The 22,085-nt window shown below is 40.0% G+C and overlaps 2 protein-coding genes across 7 annotated transcripts; both read left to right on the top strand.

Moving 5' to 3' along the window:
* Positions 1 to 401: 401 nt before the first annotated feature.
* On the top strand, positions 402 to 19,479 carry LOC105032794 (uncharacterized). Of its 6 annotated transcripts, XM_073247798.1 has the most exons (4): positions 402 to 2,756; positions 3,032 to 3,211; positions 17,651 to 18,157; positions 18,940 to 19,479. In XM_073247798.1, exon 1 carries the CDS (start codon positions 672 to 674, stop codon positions 2,247 to 2,249), a length of 1,578 nt encoding a protein of 525 aa, XP_073103899.1. In that variant the 5' UTR covers positions 402 to 671; the 3' UTR covers positions 2,250 to 2,756; positions 3,032 to 3,211; positions 17,651 to 18,157; positions 18,940 to 19,479. The 6 variants fall into 6 exon arrangements, with proteins under 6 accessions (XP_073103899.1, XP_010905662.1, XP_010905663.1 ...); XM_010907360.4 differs by lacking the exon at positions 17,651 to 18,157; XM_010907361.4 differs by lacking the exon at positions 17,651 to 18,157 and having other exon boundaries at positions 3,019 to 3,211.
* A 1,114-nt stretch (positions 19,480 to 20,593) lies between these two features.
* Positions 20,594 to 21,876, top strand: LOC105032793 (serine acetyltransferase 1, chloroplastic). The gene has a single exon (XM_010907359.4). The coding sequence runs from the start codon at positions 20,769 to 20,771 to the stop codon at positions 21,699 to 21,701; it is 933 nt and encodes a 310-aa protein (XP_010905661.1). The 5' UTR covers positions 20,594 to 20,768; the 3' UTR covers positions 21,702 to 21,876.
* Positions 21,877 to 22,085: the final 209 nt, after the last annotated feature.

Here is a 22,085-nt window from a genome sequence, read left to right as displayed (position 1 = left end):
CGGTATTTGGTTGTGGGATGTTGGGTGATGATCCGGAGGCACCGTCGGCTGGTCAGGTATCTTGCTTAAGTCGGACGTCGGCTACAATCCCCGACAGTGAGTCGGCAATATGGGTTCGGCCGCTCGATTGGTCGGGAACAGCATGAGTCGGTTCGGCCGATACTCTTTCAGTCGGACAATGTCGGCAGCTACTATCGGCAGTCGTCGATCAGTACGGTCGGTAGAGTCGGCGTCGGTCGGAGTCATCCGTCGGTCGTCGGTCAGACCGATCCGAGGGTAAGTCGGCGTATGGGGGTTAATCGGTATATCCCAACAACATGCATGATCAGCCGCTGATCTTTATGTATGATCCATACGTGCCGCAGCCATCGCCGATCTCTAATTGATAGAAGGGAAGGAGGAATGAAACTAGGAAGTGAAACCTCAGTAAAAAGAGGGTGTTTTGGGGGGGTTGGAATTCAGGACTGTGATCTGAATTGAATAAGTTTGGAAGTTTGATGATCCAATCGTATTAAATTAAAGTTCAAGAGAGAATAGAGAAGGATTTTGGGTAGGAGAGGACATAATTTTATTATCTGTTGGGTCGGCAGGGTTAAACCAGGCTTAAGGTTCAAAGCATACGCATATCCTGCTCCTTCCTCCGCTCAACCAAAAGCCCTCCAGGATCTGGTATGAAAAATCTCACCTTTCGCCGCTTCTACACCTCCTTTGATCATGCTAATAGGAACTGTAGATCCAATCGCGCGACGAGCTCTAGCTTCCTCCCAATCCCCCACCGAACAATCCCAGAGCCACGGGGCCAGGACCATGACTTTGTCGCCATCGCCCACAGCCACCTTGTCCACGGTGAGTGGCCCAAGCTCGCTGCCCTTGCCGCTGGCCTCACCCCCTTTCGGACCAACCACCTCCTCCTCCGAATCCAGCGTGACCCCGTCCTCTCCCTCGAATTCTATGACTGGGCCGCCCTCCACCAACCCAGCTCACAAAACCTAGACACTCACTCCATAATCCTCCACATCCTCACCAAGGCCAAGAAATTCAAGTCTGCCGAGTCGATTCTCCGAGAATTGCTCATCCCCAGAACCCAAAATTCCAGTCAGGAGCTCTTCGATGCCATACTCTACTCGTACCGCCTTTGTGATTCGACGCCGGGCGTCTTCGATTCGATATTCAAAGCCTACGCCCACCTGAAGAAGTTCAGAAACGCCACCGACACGTTTTTCCGGATGAGGGACTATGGATTCCTTCCAAATATCCGATCTTGCAATGCTTTCATGAGCTCGCTGCTTGATTTGGGTCGGTCCGACATCGTTTTGGCTTTCTATCGGGAGATGCAGCGGTGCCGGATGTCACCGAATGTCTATACTCTGAACATGGTCATGTGTGCTCTCTGTAACTTGGGGAACTTAGAGAAGGCTTTGGAGCTGTTTGGGAAAATGGAGACTCTGGGGTTTAGTCCCACCGTTTCTTCGTTCAATATTTTGGTCGCCGCACACTGTAAGAATGGGCTTATGGGTGCTGCTACGAAGGTCAAGAATGGTATGGGGAAGAAGGGTTTAGAACCAAATGTGGTGACCTACAATACACTCATTCATGGGTTCTGTAAGGAAAGGAAATTGCAAGACGCCAATAAAGTTTTCAATGAGATGAAAGCCGCCAATGTGAGCCCGAACACTGTGACTTACAATACTTTGATCAATGGTTATAGTCCGATTAACAACAGTGAGATGGGTATGAGGCTTTATGAGGAGATGTTAAAAAGTGGGGTGGAGGCTGATATAATAACATACAATGCTCTAATTATGGGTCTCTGTAATGAAGGGAAGACAAAGAAGGCTGCCTACTTTGTGAAGGAGCTTGACAAAGAGAACCTTGTTCCAAATGCATCGACTTTTTTTGCTCTTATATCTGGGCAGTGCAAGAGGCAAAATTCAGAGAGGGCATTTCAGATGTATAAGGCCATGAAAAGGAGTGGTTGTCATCCAAATTATGATACGTTCAAGCTGTTGATATCTACCTTTTGCAAGAACAAAGACTTTGAAGGGGCAATTGAAGTGCTGATGGACATGTTGGAGATATGGATGGCTCCTGATGAGGATTTATTGGCTGAACTTTTTGAGGGGCTTCTTTTATCTGGAAAGAGCTACTTGGCCAATAGGTTGCAATTGGGGGCTGCTAGGGGAAGGCTTATTCCGGAGGTATATTTTGATAGTTTATTTAGTTCCAATCAATTTGAGTTAAGAAGCTAATGAACATTGTTGAGAAATGAGAAATGCGGAAGAAGAAAGAAAAGATGGTATGGCTAGACTGTTGCTGAGGGCCCACAAAACATCAAGTCTAACATTGTACAATTGGAGAGATTAGAAGAGCTAAACATGGATTTATTTTTGTGGATAGGGTTTTGACAATTGCCTCCACATCTTTTATACATTTGTTGCGGGAACTTAATGCATCTTGTACTGTGACTAGGCAGTATTCTTTGCCTCTATTTTGCATAGACAGCATGTGAGAAAGTAATTCTTATTAAAAGTTGTTGGACTTTGTGGAATTTGCTTGAGGGATTATGTTCTTGGCATGATTTGTTGTGGAAAGCAGCCAATATCCTATTGTTGTGTTTGGATGCTATTTATATTTTGCTGAGAGCAGCTCTGCTGATCTTGTTGGATGACAAGCCTATTCCAATGAACTCTGTAGGGGATTTGAGTTTAATCTGCTGCTACCCCTAGAGCTGCAGTTAACTTAATGATTTCACTGAGGTCAGCATCTTCTTTCCTTCATGTGTTTATTTACTCTATTAAAGATATCTATACTTTTTCTATGTTATTTGGCACTTTGTAGATGATGTTAATAAGGAGTATATAAATAGTTAACTTATCATGAAGCATGAACAAGAACTTTTTATTGTCATTTACAATAATAAGTATACTATCTTCGTTATAGGTAGCTTTGTGGAAGCAGTAACTTATCATAAATCTTTTTTGGCAAGCTTAAATTGTAGATGTGACTGATAATCTGCAGCATATATTTCCAGTCAAGCATTATTCTTGAAGCAAAATATTCGGGTGGTGACCTTTCTCTCGACTTTGCCTTTGTTCAAGACTAAAGAGTGTGATAATTTATCATTTGTTTGGTTGCAAATGGTTTGGAGGTCGAGGAGAAATCCGAGGGTTCTGGGCCTTCACCTCTTGCTGTTAGAGATGATGCTGAGAAGGTATCTGTGTCTAATTTTTCCTTTAAATGCATGAAATGAAGTCATTCTGCTTCTTGGTCTCGCTGCTTTGCTGTTAGTTTTATGGCTTAGAGAATGTTCAATTTTGCTTTTTTTTTTTTTCCTAAAATAAATGCTGACTTCTTTATTTTTTAGTTTTTCGATGAAATTGAGATATTTGGTTGGTAAATTTTTGTTCTTGCCTTCTTGGAATGTACGGAGTGGTCTATTTGAATTTTAAACTAGTGCATTACATGAAGTGTGAGGTTTCTGCTTGGCAATTGGGGGTTAATATTGTTGGACATTGGAGTATGAGAAATATGAACTAGATTAGTCATCTGCTGTGATTATGATTTTGCGACTTGTAGAATAGGACGTCTGTGGCTCAGGAGCAATTCAGATTTCATTTGAGCGCTTTCTGAGAATTAAGCATATTAGTTTGGCATCTGGACTGAATGGGATGAGTTTATATGTTTCATGACATCTCAAGTAAACCTCTGCTTCAGAATACATTTGACAAGCTCAGATTGGTTAATACATGTCAGCCTATCACCAGGTCTATCTGCATTCTTTTTCTTTTCCCACTTTTTTGTGGTAGATTGTAATATCATGTCGTTGACCATTCTCTTTTGACTTTTATATGTTCAGTTATAATGCAAAATTTTTGAATTAAACATTTGTATGAGAAGCATGTATGGGGTTTTACTTAATACCATGGGCAAGTCACCTCATTAGAGGAAGCTGAATGCTTGAAAACTTGGGATTGCCATTACTATTATTCTTCAATTCAAACTATGAGTACACCTTATTTATGATAATAATGCAGATCCACTAGATGCATTGATCTGAAAATGTAGGTTGGCTTATATAGATTACACTTTTAAAACCTGAGGACCTAATATTCTATTAGTTATGCTTGGGTTTGCTGTTAACACTAGCTACTTCAAATATCTCTTGAATTAAACTTTACTTCAAAGTTTATATAGATTAATCAGAAGATATGTAGAGTTGGCTGCTTTCAACGAAAGGGGCTCCAAGAATAGCTGACTAGATATATTTGTAAACATTGGTGTCTTTTGGAGAGAATAGAGATGCACTTTCTTTTCCTTGACAGGTTGGAATGCATTGTCCTATACTAAGCAACATCAATTTTGAGGCGTGGATCAATGACATATATTAATTTTGCTATTGATCATTAACAGTTTATGTACTGATTATAGTTTGACAAATTTGGAGTTAATCCAGCTATTAAAATTTCAAGATGGCTGAGGTAATAGAATTCTTTGCAAAGTACCAGACTGTTACATTTTTTCATTTTCCTTTTTCTCGGAATGGGACTTTATCAATAGAAAAGATGGAGAATGAAGAAAATGTTTTCAAGAACCATTAATATTTGAAAACTTGGATCATGCCTCTTTAAAGTTAAATACTTTTCTTAAAATAATATAGCTCGAAAGAGATTATGGTAAATATCCTCCATCATTGATTTTGTCTGGCAAGAACTTTTGCATGTTGATGAGTCTCCTTGTATATAGCTAAATATTTGAAAAACTTGATTTGGGTTGTAGCTTGCTTGGAAAATCTTGCATAGGAGTATAAAGATTCTGGGTCACTCCATTGGTCATTTCTGATGTTTGGTTACCTGTGGAATCCCTTCGAAACATGGATCGTATTTTTGTTTGGAAAGCTTGATTGCTAGTTGGTCCTTTGGTATGAGATGAATAACCTGATTCTCAATTGGTAAATTTAGGTAGAGGTTATTGTCCACCGCAGAAGTTTATTCAAGCTTGAGCTGATCTGAAGCTATCTTAATCAATTTGACTCTTTTGCTTTCCTTTTGTTGCATTCCTTGATATTTTTGTCTTTTGCTTCTATTTTTGCCTTTGTCTAAATTCCGTTGCACCCACACTACCTCAACATGGAGAGCCTCAAGTGTTTTTTTAAAAACAAAAATAATAAGAAATTTTATCTGAAATATGGTGAAAGGGGAAGTGTAAATAGTAGAATCTCATCCTTTGTTGGACCCTAGTGAGGCAATAAGGCAGAGGGTCCAAAACAAATACAAAATAAAAAGTGTAAATTAGCTTGAAGTATTAACTGGATACTTTAGATTATGGGAAATTCTGAGATGCCAACATTTTTTGATGCTCTTATACAACATGTTATGACACGGTGTTCCATGGAAACAGAAAAATAAGCCCTAAATTGTTTTATTTTTAAACAACAGTACTCTAAAGTGCCCACTTATTTCTGTGGAAGTGTCACACCTTTTTCTTCATTTTCTTTATTAATATTGTTTCATTAATGCGAGCTTCCTTCAATTAAAAAAAAAGGTCATTTACTAGTTGTTCAGCACTTTTTCATATCCTTAGACATTTTTATTGTTGTATATTACGCTGTATGGAACCATCCCCATATTGGGCTTGTGGGAGATTGAAAAGTTGGAAACCTGTAAACACCTCAAGTTCATGCCATTAGCTAGCCTGCCCAGGCACTTTTCTGGCAGATATATGACCTTCTTGTACCCAAGGTGCCCCTATTCATGGTCAAAGTGTTTGTCTTGAAATATTCTCATCAAGGTTTTAAATCCTGTGGGATGGGGTGTCCCGATTTTTGCCCAAAACGGGATGTCCCGCATCCCGCCCCATCCCCATGGCCGTTCCGATCGGACATCCCGGTACATACTTGGGATGCCCTTTTATATATATAATTATTATTTTTTTAAATTTATCTTAAAGTTTTATTAATTTATTTATTCTTTAAATATATTTGAACTTCAAAAGTAATATATTTATAATAGATCGGTTCTATTTAATACTAACACCTATGATGCATTATGAAACATAACAAGACTTAATAAAACCAATATGCTTAACTTTGGAGATCTAAAAATTTCAAAGAAAATAGATTAGAAGAGCACTTGGGCAGGGGCATACCTCTACGAGTCCCAACGATTTCGTTGGGAATAATGGCTGGTGACTGGAGTCTTGATTTGAGCGATCCTCTAAGTCCTCTTCCTCCCATTTCTAAGGTAAGGCACTTGCGGGTGAAATTGTTTGCCCAATTTGAAGAGCAACCCCGACCTAAATCACTCATGCATGAATAGATAGATTATTATTTGAATTATATCGAGCATTGGGTTGTCGGCCATGCGAGAGTTCCATCACCTTTTTTTAACTCATCTTTGTGTGTCACTCGAATTCACGTGATTGACAAAGTCAGTCATGTGATATCACGGGCATGGACGCAACAAAATTTCTAAACAGCTCATGCGTGAATAGATAAATTATTATTTTAATTATATCGAATATCGGGCTGTTGGTCATGCGAGAGTTTCATTATTTTTTGAACTTTTGTTCGTATGTCGGCCGAATTCATATGTCGATAAAAATGTCACAATCGAGTGCATGGGCATAAAGATCAAGTAAAGTTACGGGTATGATAAAATTAGTCTAGTGTGTTGGCGCGTAATGGAGTCACGGGTGTGAGGACGAGCTTTTTTTTCTGGTAAGACGAGAACGAGGCCTTTGGCACGGCCTTCCTGTTGCATGCATTTGGTGCAATTGGACCACGTCAAATCCCATGCCCGTTAACACGCCATGCTACCCCATGATTTTCATCGATTCCTGATGGCATGCTATCCACCGTGCATATGCTCCAAGATTTGCCCTGAATCTTGAACGGCCTCACGAGAGCCCGAAGGCTCCAAGCCCTATTTCCTTCCCCTCTACTGTCGCCTTCGGTCCTCTCTCCTCCCTCCCTCTTCGATCTCTTGGTTGGCTTGGCTCGTCATCGAAAAATCTGACGGCCTCTCTCCTCTCTCTCTCTCCTCCTTTCCGTGTTGTGCTCCCTCTCGGCATGCTCTTCTCGTAGAAAAGCGGAATCGAAGGGAGAAGACTGTGCTCCCTCCGGCGATAACACCGATGCCGACTCGCCAGCGAAAAATAGATGTTAGTATCCCTTCTTCATTCTTTTCCCTTCGACAATGAATGGCCCATTCGAAGCATCATCGAGCATCAGCATTCGGCCAAAAAAAGGAGCACAATCGGGACGGCCATGCTGGTGTCTGAACTAGTCGGGATGAAGATGGGACGGTCGGGACCGAGGTCAAAAGTTGGTTTAGGATAAAGTTTTAAATCTCTGGGATTGGGGCGTTCCGATTGTTGCTTAGAACAGGATGCCCCGTGTCCCGCCCCATCCCTATGGCCGTCCTAATCGGGCGTCTCGGTATATACTTGGGATGTCCTTTTATATATATAATTATTATTATTTTGAATTTATCTTGAAGTTTTACTGATTTATTTATTCTTTAAATATATCTGAATCTCAAAAGTAATATATTTATAATAGATCGGTTCTATTTAATACCAAGGCCTATGATGTATTATGAAACATGATAAGACTTAATAAAATAAATATGCTTAACTTTGGAGATCTAAAAATTTCAAAGAAACAGATTAAAAGAGCACTTGGGTAGGGGAATACCGCTATGAGTCCCAACGGTTTCACTGAAAATAATGGCTGGAGACTGGAATCTGATTTGAGCGATTCTTTAAGTCTTTTTCCTTCCTCCCACTTCTAAGGTAAGGCATTTGTAGGTGAAATTGTTTGCCTAATTTGAAGAGCAGCCCCAACCTAAATCGCTCGTGCATGAATAGATAGATTATTATTTGAATTATATCGAGCATCAGGCTATCGACCATGTGAGAATTCCATTATTTTTTTTCAACTCGTCTTTGTATGTCAATCGAATTCACATGACCAACAAAATTAGTCATGTGATATCACAAGCATGGATGCGACAAAATTCCTAAACAGCTTATGCATGAATAGATAAATTATTATTTTAATTATATCGAATATCGGACTGTTGATCATGCGAGAGTTCCATTATTTTTTAAACTTTTGTTTGTATGTCGGCCGAATTCATATGCCGATAAAAATGTCACAATCGGGTACATGGGCGTGAAGATCAAGTAAAGTCACGGTTATGATAAAATTAGTCCAGTGTGTTGGCGCGAAATGGAGTCACAGGTGCGAGGACGAGCTTTTTTTTTGTAAGATGAGGACGAGGCCTTTGACGCGGCCTTCCTATTGCACACATTTGGTGCAATTGGACCGCGTCAAATCCCACTCCTGTTAACACACCATGCTACCCTACGATTTTCATCGATTCTCGATTGTGCACTATCCATCGTGCATATGCTTCGGGATTTGACCTGAATCTTGAGTGGCCTCGTAAGAGCCCGAAGGCTCCAAACCCTATTTCCTGCCCTTCCGCCGTCGTCTCCGGTCCTCTCTCTTCCCTCCTCCCTGTCCGACCTCTCGGTTGGCTTGGCTCTTCATCGAAAAATCCGACGGTCTCCCTCTTTTCTCCTCTCTCTCCTTCCTTTTCCTTCCCGAGTTATCCTCCCTCCCGGAGTGCTCTCCTCTTGGAAAAGCGGAATCGAAGGGAGAAGATCATGCTCCCTTCGGTGATGATGTTGACTCCGACTCGCTAGCGAAAAAAAGAAGAGGTTAGTATCCTTTCTCCTTCATTCTTCTCCTCATGAAGACGAATGACCTATTCGAAGCATCATCAGGCATTGGCATTCGACCAAAAAAGAAGGGCACCATTAGGGTGGCCGTGCCGGTGCCTGATTCGATCGGGATGAAAATGGGAGGGCCGGGACTGAGGTCGGAGTGGGTTTCAGCCTTTTGGCATTCTGCATTCATCCTTGATGTCAGAATTCCAAAAGAACGAGACGGGATGGCCAGGATGCCTCCGTCCCGTCGGGATTTAAACCATTGATTCCCATATATCTTATGTGCCAAACCCGGATCACGCTTTGTGATAAACAAGCTTATATATACCTATTTGATGTTCCCTCCAAGCTTGTCAATAGACATTTGCCTTTGTTTTTGCTAGTGGGGTTAGTCTTTTTAGTTGCATTTTGGTCTTTAGGGTTTGATCATTGCAAGATTCCATGTAGAGTACATATTTTTTTAGTTGGACAACCATATATATATATATAGATTCTTGGACATTTCATTTCATTGTAGCTGTACATACTAGGGAGACTACAACTAAAAGATGATACCATTCTAGAGATGCCATAGGAGGAATTAAGAGATTTGGAAATTATGGTCCATTGAGTTCCTTAAATAGGAGTATATTATGGCACAAAGAAATTTTCTATAGGGGTTATCAAAAATAAGCAACTATTTCATTTTGGAGCCCAAATAAGACAATTACTAATGTTAGTTTCATTTAGGAAGTCTAATTTATCTCTCACTTTGACATATTTAGGTAGAAGGACACATTTCTAGTCATGATTCTTCTTGCCAAAGATTGTGGAACCATCTGGAACTGCTTGTTTGAGGCATATTGAGCTATGTTGGTGGTGGATTGAGACGGTTCCACCATTCGAAAAGAGAAAGCGACGAAAGAGGAGAAGAGGAAGAATGAAAGAGAGGAAAAGAGAGAGAGGGGGAGGGAAGGAGAGAGAGGGTCGAGGCTGTCAGAGGGTTGGAGGAGGGGTTTCTACCTCCTCCCAATCAAAATAGGGGCGGAAGCCTCTGTTTCTTTTTTTATTTTGCCGATTTCCAATGAAGTCACCCCCCCTTTCCCTCTCATTCTCTCTCTCTTTTCCTCTCTCACATGCTTCCTCTCCCTCGCCCTCACTACTATGCTGGTATGGGCTCCACTAGCCTTCATCTCTCTCCCTCCTTTCCTTTCCTTCCCAACCCCTCCTATCTCTCTTTTCCTCTCTTCCGTTCTCCCTATCCCCCATCCTCTCTGCTGTGTTAGTTTGTGCCCGATATGAAACGGCACAGGAGCATACCAAATTGTGCTGCCGGTCGTTTGATTCGGGTCTTGGTACCAGCACCATAAACCTTGGTTTTTGCCATAGTATTTTTTGTATATGCGTCTTGACATGCGAACTGTCTTTTTTCAGTGGTCTCTTTTGGTATAGAGTCTCCAGCGTTGTTAATATGGAAATTGCAATATTTCATCATGGAGTAAAATAGAATGTGTTTATCTGCACTTCAAGGTTCAAGCTTTTGAGATTATTTTTTGATGCCTATCATATGGAGCCTTGGAAGTTGGAACTTATTTCTTTTTTGTTGTTGTCAAGATGTTTCTGCTAAATTTATAACTACACAATGTGGGGTTTTAATTAATGCCTCATAAACCTAAGAATTATGTACATGATGTGCATTGGGGAAATAATGGACCAATCAAAAAGTTGAAGTCAAAGGCAGATCTGAGAATATTCAAGATTGGAGGTCCATAAATTAATTAATAATTTTTCTGTATTCTAATTCCTAATTGATGATTTGAGTAATTAAAGAACTTGCAAAATTATCATCGCTCCCTATGCGCTTTCATTAATTTATTAATGTATGATTTTGATAATGGATGCAATGGGGGAATCATCCTATTTTGGCATGACCCTGAAGTATAACTTTTCAATGATGGAAATGCTGAACCAAACTTTACTAAAATGACCAATGCATGATGATCTAAACCTGAATACATGGTCTTGGTGAGCCAGTTGAATTAAGACAGTCAGTGGTTGTATAAACCTACTTTCTGATGCATGGTGGATTTGGATCGAATTCTATGTTTAGTTTCTTTAGCTTCTTTAGCTGCATGGTCCAGGCTTCGCTGTGCAACTGTCAATCAACAAAAAATTACTTCTATTAGTGTCACAGTGTATCTGATGTAGCTCTATTGTAAATGGTTTGGAGGCCCTTTAAGAGGTTTTACTAGGGTTCCAGAAGATTTCTCTGTGTTGTCCGGGACTTCCAGTGAGCTAATCAATAAACTAGCAAACATAGTTATAAAAACTGGAAAACCTGCGAACCGAATACCAGGATAGTTCGGTTTTCATACAAGACAAGAAATGCAATGGAACCTCATGAGAGCTGGTGACCTGGCCTGTTTTCTCCAAAACCTGGTCAACCAGGCCAGTGGATAGTGGGTAAACTGGTCGGCAGAAGTTTTGGGAACAAAACATATGAATTAGGATTCAAACACATATCCTCGAGTTGATTCACAAAACTCTCAGCCACTAGGACAACCTTTGCTTGTTGATAAATTATCAAGCAATATAAGTCATATCTTTCATTCGGAAAATGGCATTTATTCACTATTTTAATAATCAATTTTTTCCAATAAAAAAAGGATAAATAAATCTTTTTTCTCTTTGATGAAAAATAAAGAAAAATTTATGCCTTATTTTATGTGTTTGAATATTTTTAAAACTTTGCTATTTTAAAAATATAAAAAAATTGCTATTTACAACTTGAATAACATATCTTAAAAATTAATTGTATCATAATTTCTTCTATTTTTGATGCAATAAAAGAGTAGTGTAGAATGTAGATCAATGTGTTTTATAGAGTGGTATTTAATGTAAAAATTGTAAATATTTTTCATTGAAAAATAAAATATTTATAGATAGTTATTTTTTATATTATATTTAATTATTTTTAATTTTTTAATCTAATATATATATATATATATAAATAGAGGCTCTAGCCTCCATTTGACATGTGTTAAAATGCAAAAATCTCTATTTGACATGTGTCCAAGCGGGAGGGATCTTTATTTACAAGGAAGCGGGAGGGATTTCTTTGTTTATGAGGAAAACAATGGGTAATTGGGTGCACTTTATGTGGCTAGGCCCCACCATGAAAACCAAGGGATGTGGGAGTGCTTGGGCATGGGATTTATTTGCTTGAAAAAAGGGATGTTGCTTAGGAGGATAAATAATTTTTAAATCATAATATTATTATTTTCTTGATGAGTGACATGTGTATTTATTTTGCGGATGAGTTGAAGGATGCAGTCAGTGGCTTTGTAGGCGGACTGCTAGCTGACCATACCCTTGGGGATGGCATGAGCCTCCAAAGCGGAATCGACGCCCATATCGTGGATGCGTGAGTAGGTGTTGATATGCTTGATCTGGATGAGATCCCGGTTCTTTGAGAGCATCTTGAGTTCTGCCATGATAGTGAAAAAGGAGAAGAGGAGGCAAGCTCCGGAGGAGAAGAGCAAAGCAGGCGGAAAGCTTGGGTGTGGGCCTCGATCGTGGATATTTCGAGGGAGAAGAGCTCGGAGTTGGAGATGGTGGCGAAGAGGGTCTCCTGACCAAGAGACTTGGTGAGGCCCATGGTAATGACGGTCTTACCGGTGTCGGGCTGGCTGGCGAGGAGGATGGTGCAACTAGGGATGGCAATGGGTAGGGTTTGGGTCGGGTAGTATACTACCCATCCCCAAACCCGAACTTAATACTCTATACCCAAACCCTACCCGATACCCAATCGGGTAAGAAAAGAAATACCCATCCCCATACCCAACGGGTTCGGGGATACCCGTGGATAACCCATTTTCCCATACCCAATCCATACCCACCCCATACCCAACCCATACCCATCCATTCTATACCAAAAAAAAAATAAAATAATTTTATGCATATTATCAATCAAAAATAGAATTACCAATTATATATATATACATACATACATACGCACATACACACTTCTAACACACACACACATACATACATGCATACATATATGCATGCATACATATACATACATACATATATATAATTATATATATATATAGAGAGAGAGAGAGAAAGAGAGAGAGATCATATATATGTGTGTGTGTATATGTGTGTGTGTGTGTATATATGTGTGTGTGTGTGTATATATATATATATATATATATATATATATGTATATGTATATGTATATGTATATATATTCCGATATGTATATATGTATATGTATATGTATATATATATTCGGATATGTATATATGTATATGTATATATATATATATATATGTATATATATATATATATATATATATATATATATATATATATATATATATATATATATATATTCGGATATGGGTTCGGATATTATCCATATCCATAGGTTCGGGTCGGGTTCGGGTAGAAAATAGCACTACCCATACCCTACCCATACCCGTACTATAGTTTTCGGGTTTTACCCAAACCCGAACCCAAACCCAGTCAAACCCTATTTTTCGGGTTTGACCGGATTCGGGTAGGGTGTATACCCATCGGGTCGGGTTAATTTTGCCATCCCTAGGTGCAACTTGCAATCTTGCCCTCGCGGATGAGCTGGAGGATGAGGTCAGAGGCTTTGTGGTCGAACTGTTGGCTGATCATGCCCTCAGAGATGACGCGGGCCTCCAGAGCGAAGTTGAGACTCTATTTGATTTATAAATAAAATATAAATCATACTATGCACAAAATACTTTTTTCTCATTATTTTAATTATTTTTGAAATACAAATAGAAGGTATTAATAAATCAATAAAATAAAATATTTTTTCAAGAAAAAAAATTGCATCCCATGCATGGCATGGGGTTATAAGCTAGTTTTTTAAATATTTTCAAATCATAAGCTAGTTTGATTGATTGACATAGTGGTTGGATTAATGACTCGGCGACTCGAGCCCTTGGCCGCCATGGGCCAGTTTTTACAACTATGCTAGCAGTCAATCAAATCAATATAGATATGTAAAATAATAAAACAGAATGAAGAGGAAGGACAAGAAATAGGAAGAGGGAGGGGGGAGGGGGAATATAGCTCACCAACTTTCATGGGAGAAGAAGAAAATCTTTTTTTTTTCCTCCCAAATAACAAAAACTCATTACATTGACTCAAAGGACCCTATTTATGATAAAGAAACTCTAACCTAAACTTAAATCTTCATGATACACTCCATAAGCACCCAGTTACTATTCATGGGTACTATATGAAGAGTAGTGTGAGTGTTACTGCCACAGCATCTAGACTTATTTTAATTATCTACCAAGTCTTCAGATCTTTTAACTCAGCTATAGACTACAAAAACCAATAAATGATTAAATATATCAGAAATTACAGAAAAAAAAAAACTAGATATACTATTCTTGATTTTGATGATCTGTGACCCATAGATGCATCAGTATATACTTTTTCTTGGGCCTTTTGATATAATGAAAACTGCATTATGTAGGATAATTTTGAACTACATCGAAATGCTAGCATCCAAATCATTGCGATCATGTGTACTACTTGTTTGACACATGGGATCCCTACACAAGGAGATTGGACCCCCTTGCACCCCTCTTGCACTCTTTTGCTTCCATCTTAAAAGAGAGCAGGGCAAAGATCTATTCGTTTATTAAAGATTGGGGAATAATACATAAAGATAGATGCAATCATCTCACAGGGAGAGAAGGATGGACTTTCATTCCTACTGTTACCACATAGTTCCTTTAATCTCCATTGTTCTATACAATTTTTAAGGACAACCGACAGTCCTGCTTTTCCTTGAAGTCCATCTATGAAGGGTAGCAGCTGCAGAAGATAGAGTCCACCTATAAGAGGCATTGGAATTTAAGTATTTATTTAAAATCTGAAATAGGAGAAACATCCAACAACATGCATGGCAGGACCCAGACTCATTATTCCTATATATATATATACACACACACATGTTTTTGCTGCAATTTTCCAGGATGACTGGCACTCCTACTGTTCTGGGGAGTCGATCATGGAAGGGAGTCTGGCTTCAAAAGAAAGAGCACTTGCAAAAGGCTTTAGCATTAATGCTTCTTTAAAAATTAAATTTGTGACAGCATTCGATTCCATGCATGACCAGACTCAAACCCTTTGGTTTATATATTGTAGTGGAATTATAGACAAATTATATCTTTTCCCCTTTCATTTCATAGAAGAAAACAAGAAAAATGGTTGGCAGGTGTAAGATTTGTCGCTAATGATCTTTCAAATTGTAAGCTTTCTACTGTTGCGGGGTGTGGGCCTCGATCGTGGACATTTCGAGGGAGAAGAGCTCGGAGTCGGAGATGGTGGCAAAGAAGGTCTCCTGGCCAAGAGACTTGGTGAGGCCCATGGTAATGACGGTCTTAGCGATGTTGGACTGGCTGGCGAGGAGGATGGTGCAACCTGCAATCTTGCCCTCGCGGATGAGCTGGAGGATGAGATCAGAGGCTTTGTGGTCGGACTGTTGGCTGATCATGCCCTCAGAGATGATGCGGGCCTCCAAAGCGAAGTTGAGACTCTATTTGATTTATATATAAAATATAAATTATATTATGCACAAAATACTTTTTTCTCATTATTTTAATTATTTTTGAAATATAAATAGAAGGTATTAATAAATCAATAAAATAAAATATTTTTTCAAGAAAGAAAATTGCATCCCATGCATGGCATAGGGTTATAAGCTAGTTTTTTAAATATTTTCAAATCATAAGCTAGTTTGATTGATTGACATAGTGGTTGGATTAATGACTCGGCGACTCGAGCCCTTGGCCAAGTTGGCCATGGGCCAGTTTTTACAACTATGTTAGCAGTCAATCAAATCAATATAAATATGTAAAATAATAAAACAGAATGAAGAGGAAGGACAAGAAATAAGGAAGAGAGAGGGGGGAGGGGGAATAGCTCACCAACTTTCATGGGAGAAGAAGAAAATCTCTTTTTTTTTCCTCCCAAATAACAAAAACTCATTACATTGACTCAAAGGACCCTATTTATGATAAAGAAACTCTAACCTAAACTTAAATCTTCATGATACACTCCATAAGCACCCAGTTACTATTCATGGGTACTATATGAAGAGTAGTGGAGTGTTACTGCCACAGCATCTAGACTTATTTTAATTATCTACCAAGTCTTCAGATCTTTTAACTCAGCTATAGACTACAAAGACCAATAAATGATTAAATATATCAGAAACTACAGAAAAAAAAAACTAGATATACTATTCTTGATTTTGATGATCTGCGACCCATAGATGCATCAGTATATACTTTTTCTTGGGCCTTTTGATATAATGAAAACTGCATTGTGTAGGATAATTTTGAACTACATCGAAATACTAGCATCCAAATCATTGCGATCGTGTGTACCACTTGTTTGACACATGGGATCCCTACACAAGGAGGTTGGACCCCCTTGCACCCCCCTAGCACCTCTTTTGCTTCCATCTTAAAAGAGAGCAGGGCAAAGATCTATTCGTTTATTAAAGATTGGGGAATAATACATAAAGATAGATGCAATCATCTCACAGGGAGAGAAGGATGGACTTTCATTCCTACTGTTACCACATAGTTCCTTTAATCTCCATTGTTCTATACAATTTTTAAGGACAACCGACAGTCCTGCTTTTCCTTGAAGTCCATCTATGAAGGGTAGCAGCTGCAGAAGATAGAGTCCACCTATAAGAGGCATTGGAATTTAAGTATTTATTTAAAATCTGAAATAGGAGAAACATCCAACAACATGCATGGCAGGACCCAGACTCATAATTCCTATATACATATATATATACACACATATGTTTTTGCTGCAATTTTCCAGGATGACTGGCACTCCCACTGTTCTGGGGAGTCGATCAATGGAAGGGAGTCTGGCTTCAAAAGAAAGAGCACCTGCAAAAGGCTTTAGCATTAATGCTTCTTTAAAAATTAAATTTGTGACAGCATTTGATTCCATGCATGACCAGACTCAAACCCTTTGGTTTATATATTGTAGTGGAATTATAGACAAATTATATCTTTTCCCCTTTCGTTTCATAAAAGAAAACAAGAAAAATGGTTGGCAGGTGTAAGATTTGTCGTAATGATCTTTCAAATTGTAAGCTTTCTACTGTTGCTGCTTGCTTGAAGCATAAGTGGCTACATTTTCTTCTAAAGTTGTATGTCTCATATTAATCTCTGTAGCTTAAAGATGCCTCCTTGGAGACTATTTTATATTTTGCAAGTAGACATCGATCATGCTTAAAATTTCAACTTGGTATTTTGCCTTAAGCAACTTATCTACTCCAAGAATCTAGCTAAGTCTCTGAATGATCTGTAGCACCTTGGAGAAGGCAGTGTTAATATGTAACAGCAATCTTTCATGGGCCGATACCTTGGCTTCATAGCACCAATGGTTGGGCTTCCAGCTGAAACACATCCTGCAATTATTCATCAAGGAATCTTTCATTAACTAAGCCATGCTATTTAGAATCGCTAAATGTGACTACTGCATCATTTCCCTCTTTCTGCTTGCCACAATACAATTCCATTCAGATTCTTATATTCCTTGAACATCTTCTATTCACCTGTCCTGCTTAGAAGGCCTATTACCCAGATATGTTCATCCCCACACACAAATTCCAGTATTTCTCAACAGAATATAGTAATAAGGAACACTTGAGAATCTGGTGGGAACTTCACATTCCAATCATCTAAGGAAAGCAAAACCATATTGAATTTGTCTGATGTACTAACAATTGGAAATATCAGTGTCTTTCATTTTGATTTTGCTTGAAATGAGACAGTGAAGGATTATCTGATAATGGTAATTATTTGAGAGATGATGAGGACTTGTTTGCTATGATTTTTTATTTTTTCAGGCAGAAGCATGAAACGGGAGCTATTATTGGGCGTTGTGAAGGGATCAAGCTGGTCCTTCTATATGCTTCTAAATATCATGATATATCAAAAGTAATTAGTATCTCTGGTCACTTTTATGCGGAAAGAGGCATTGAACAATGCCTAGAAAAGGACTTTATGCATAGATTAAAAGAGGATGGTTCATTGATGTAAGGGACAAAATGGGGAGAATAATTCACCGTGTGACTGAAAATGTCTATTGGATCACATAGGAACTGATATGCATGCTGCATACCTTTCAATTGACCAAAACTGCAGGATCTTGACTGTTCATGGTTCAGAGGATGAAATTGTACCATCTAAAGATGCTCTGGATTTTGCCAAGTTGATAACTAATTACAGATTGCATATTTTAGGAGCTGACCATAGATATCTGTCCCACCTGTTTCAATGGAACTTGTAAGATTTATTTAATGGCTGGGGGATCACAGAGCATGTCAGATTCAGGACCATATTACTACCTTGTGGTAAGCAGAAATTATAATTTGAATGCATGGGCAGTAGAAATTGTATGCCCTTTTGGATTGTCAGCCTTAATCCTGCTTGGGCTAATTACAACAGTACAAATTCTATGCCTGTTCCCCCTTCTCTTTTCTCGGCAGCCTCTAGCATCTTTCCACCTTGTGAAGTGTATATTGTAGTGACCATATATGAAGATAATTATTATTTATCTTTATATTTATCTCTTTAGCAAGTCATTTGAATGGATAAATTCTGATCCATTTAATTGTTTTTTTCCTGTGCATCTGGTAGTTTAGATTCTTTAGCGCACCAGCATTCCCAATACTATTCCCAGTGATGTGCAGCTGCTGGCATAAATAATGAGTTTGTTGTTGATTCAGTGATTCCTTGTGTAATATATGGTAAAGTAAATAACACAAAAGATGCATCATTATTTTTGAATAATGCTGGTTTCGGTCTGCGATGTCCATGAATTTCTTGTATCTGTTTACACCTTGCTAGGTCTTTTTAGTGGTCTATCATATATAAACATAATCACTGGAAGATTTGGTTTGTTCGTGTTATAATTTGTTTAGATAGCACTCCTGTGTGTGTGTGTGTGCATGCATGTGTGCGTGGGTGCGCGCACGCGTGCGCGCATGTGTTTTGTACACCTTTTATGCATTTAAGGAGGGACTCAGTTGGCAATTTTCAGAGTCTCAGAAACTCAAGTGCGCATGCATGTTTGTGCCTTAAATGCTTTCTGGTGTTCAGTCTTTAGCATTAACTCAGATATTTTTACTATCAGATGCCACCAAAGCAGAAAATAAGAATCAAGCTACGGTCCTGTTGGGTACCCCCTGATTGAGGACTCATGCAAGCAGATGCTGGAAGCTGCTTGAACCACCATTGCCAAAACAATAGGTCCTGTCCCTCCACCCACCAAGCGACGAGTCTATTGCATTCTCAATTCACCACATGTGCATGAGGACGCACGCTTCCATTTTGAGATCCAGACCCACCAGCGGCTGATTGATATCTTGTATCCTACTGCCATTCACTGATGCAGCTTGATCTTCCTGCAGGCGTTGATGTGGAGGTCATGCTTTGATATCAGTTGTACTTGTATTATACATTTGCCTTCTTTATCTTCTATGCTTTCGGTAATGATTTTAATTTGCATCTAGCAGAAACCTCTTTAGAAACTAAAGGACCAGTTCTTTTTCCATTTTAAATTGAATGTAAAATCTATAGGGAGAATGTAAATTTTTTTTATACTTGGGTTTGTCACTCTGTTCTCACTAGAGATGACAGGCAAGTGACAATGCAAAGCACGCCATTCACTTGAGTAGTTGGATTTGAGATGTATCTGGTTCTTAATTTTGGTTAATGTGTTTTCTGTTGGCTTAACGGATCTTTGGATGTCACCTTCTTGAGTCTCAGGTTGGTATTTCAACTAGCGAAATTCTTTGTGCACTGCGTGCGGTGATTCGCTTTCGCATAGGGTTAATTAAGTTTTTTTTTTTTTTTTCTTGCCGACATCTTCAGGTTCGTGCGTGAGCGAATCACCATGTGCGGTGCATAAAGAATTGCTCTTTCAACTATTGCATGGCTAAGAATACGTGGGTTAGTCCTGTTATACGATCCAAGCCCTTTTGTGCAGCCTGGTTTTTTGTTCAGGGCCTTCAGATTTTGAAACTATTTTCTTATTCTTTTTTGTGATTGTACTATGAGTAGAAAGTTATACTAGGAGCTATTGTTAATTATAACATTCTTTGAGATTACTAAACGGTGGATCGAAGAAATGTGTGTAGCGAGAACGTTGAATGTTTCAATACTTCGGACGAAAGTTATGGTGCAGAAATGTTGGTTGAACTATGAGATGGCAAAGGTAACTTTTACGTTTGCCTAACCTTAACTATGTTTCTTTTTTTTTGGATAACTCCCTAGCCATGCATTTAAGTATTATTGAGTTGTTGTTTAAGCGTTTTTCTATTAGATTAAAGACTTGTGATTAGATTCTGATCTGTTTGTCGGTTATGTCCCTTCGCTCTTTCTTAGAGCTAAAGTTTAGAACAAGTTCCAAGTCAAAACACTAGTTACTTTTTTGACAAGACTCCAAGCAGCAACTCCTCCGTTGAGTCAACAATATTCTAATGATTAATTATATGACCGCGGCGTCACTCTAAACGTCACCATTCTAATCCCTTCTGGATCCTCTGCAAGCAAAACCCCGTGGCCACACAAGATCTGCCAAGCTGTGGGTCCCAAGCTGTGCACCAAACTTGGCCGCAGGGAATCCCAAGTCCCTAAAATTCTCTGGTTTTTTCTATCCTATTCCTTTTGAATGAGTGCACCAAAAATACATCAATTTCTGACCATATGCTCCCTCCACCGTGCCCCTCGTAAAGACCAGCCATTTCCCATGGAATATATTTCCAAATAAAAAAACAATTAATAGATAAAGAAAAACCTCCCTCACACACCACCTCTTCTCTCATTTTTCGCGGATCCTTCTACTCTCAAGCCTTATAAGTGTATATAACCACTCTTCACTCAGCCATCTAACACCAATTCCGAGCATCTGTTGTTCCTTCTTCGTCCCTTACCTTTTGGTGTACTCAAAGGTAATCAAACATGGCCACCTGCGTCGAGAATTGCCGAGCCAGAGCTCTCTTCTCCAAGTATGTAATCAACATCCCCCAGCCTGATGTCGCTAACCGTTCTAACTGCACCATCCCTGCCAACGACTCCAGCGATGCCGCCGGCGACGACGTTTGGGCAAGGATCCAAGAAGAAGCCCGGTCGGACGTTGAAGAAGAGCCAGTCCTCCAGAATTACTATGTTGATCTCATCCTCTCCCACAATTCCCTCGAGTCTGCCCTCGCAGCGCATCTTGCTAACAGGCTAAGTCTTTCAAATCTCATGCCGACCAACAGTCTCCAAGAATTGCTCTTGAGCATCTTTTCCAAGGATCCCGAGATCGGCTGGTCGGTGAGGGCCGATCTTCGGGCGGCGAGGGACCGGGATCCGGCGTGCGCGAAGATGGTTCACTGCTTTCTTTACTACAAAGGGTTCTTGGCGTTGCAGGCCCACCGGGTGGCGCACCGGCTGTGGGCGGAGGGGCGGGCGGCGGCGGCGCTGCTGCTGCAGAGCCGGACGTCGGAGGTGTTCGCCGTCGACATCCACCCGGGGGCGAGGATTGGGTCAGGTGTGCTGCTGGACCATGCGACAGGGGTGGTCATCGGCGAGACGGCGGTGGTCGGCGACGACGTGTCGATCCTCCACGGCGTGACGCTGGGTGGCACCGGGAAGGAGAGAGGCGACCGGCATCCGAAGATCGGCGACGGGGTCTTGGTGGGTGCGGGGACGCAGATACTGGGGAACGTGGAGGTCGGAGAGGGGGCGAAGATCGGGGCGGGGTCGGTGGTGCTGCGGGCGGTGCCGGCGAGGACGACGGCGGTGGGGAACCCGGCGAGGCTGGTCGGTGGAAAAGAGAACCCGGTCCGTCTCGGGAGGAGGGCCTCTCTGACGATGGACCACACCTCGTGGTCGGATTACGTCATATAAGGAGCAGGTTTGTACACGGAGCCTGTAACGGGATACAGGTTACAGGATCTCAATATGTTTCAAGGGTTGTTTTATTTTTGAAAAAGAAATATCCCCACTTCCTTATCTTATAATCAGAGAATTTGATATACCCTGATTAAAATCGAAATAATTAAAATTATGTGGCTATTTGTGACGACGATGTCTTGAACTCATAGTTTGTGCGTTCCAAGTGCATGCTCCGTTAATGGGTTCCACCGGTTTTAGTGGTTTGGAATTTTTGCATTGCATGCTGATGGAGTGGACTATCAATGGCATATCCTTTGGGGATATGCTTTTATTTTTATTTTTATTTTTTTGTTATAGAGGGGGCCGTAACTCCCAAGAAGAAAAACAAACAGTAAA

Source organism: Elaeis guineensis, chromosome 13 (genome assembly GCF_000442705.2).
Source record: "Elaeis guineensis isolate ETL-2024a chromosome 13, EG11, whole genome shotgun sequence".
Lineage (NCBI taxonomy): Eukaryota > Viridiplantae > Streptophyta > Magnoliopsida > Arecales > Arecaceae > Elaeis > Elaeis guineensis.
Note: the sequence above shows the minus strand (reverse complement) of the source record. Positions and strands in the feature narration are given on the sequence as shown.

Bases quoted from the DNA above. Each gene is read 5' to 3' on its own strand.
- LOC105032793 (XM_010907359.4), top strand. From the start codon at position 20,769: ATGGCCACCTGCGTCGAGAATTGCCGAGCCAGAGCTCTCTTCTCCAAG.
- LOC105032794 (XM_010907360.4), top strand. From the start codon at position 672: ATGAAAAATCTCACCTTTCGCCGCTTCTACACCTCCTTTGATCATGCT.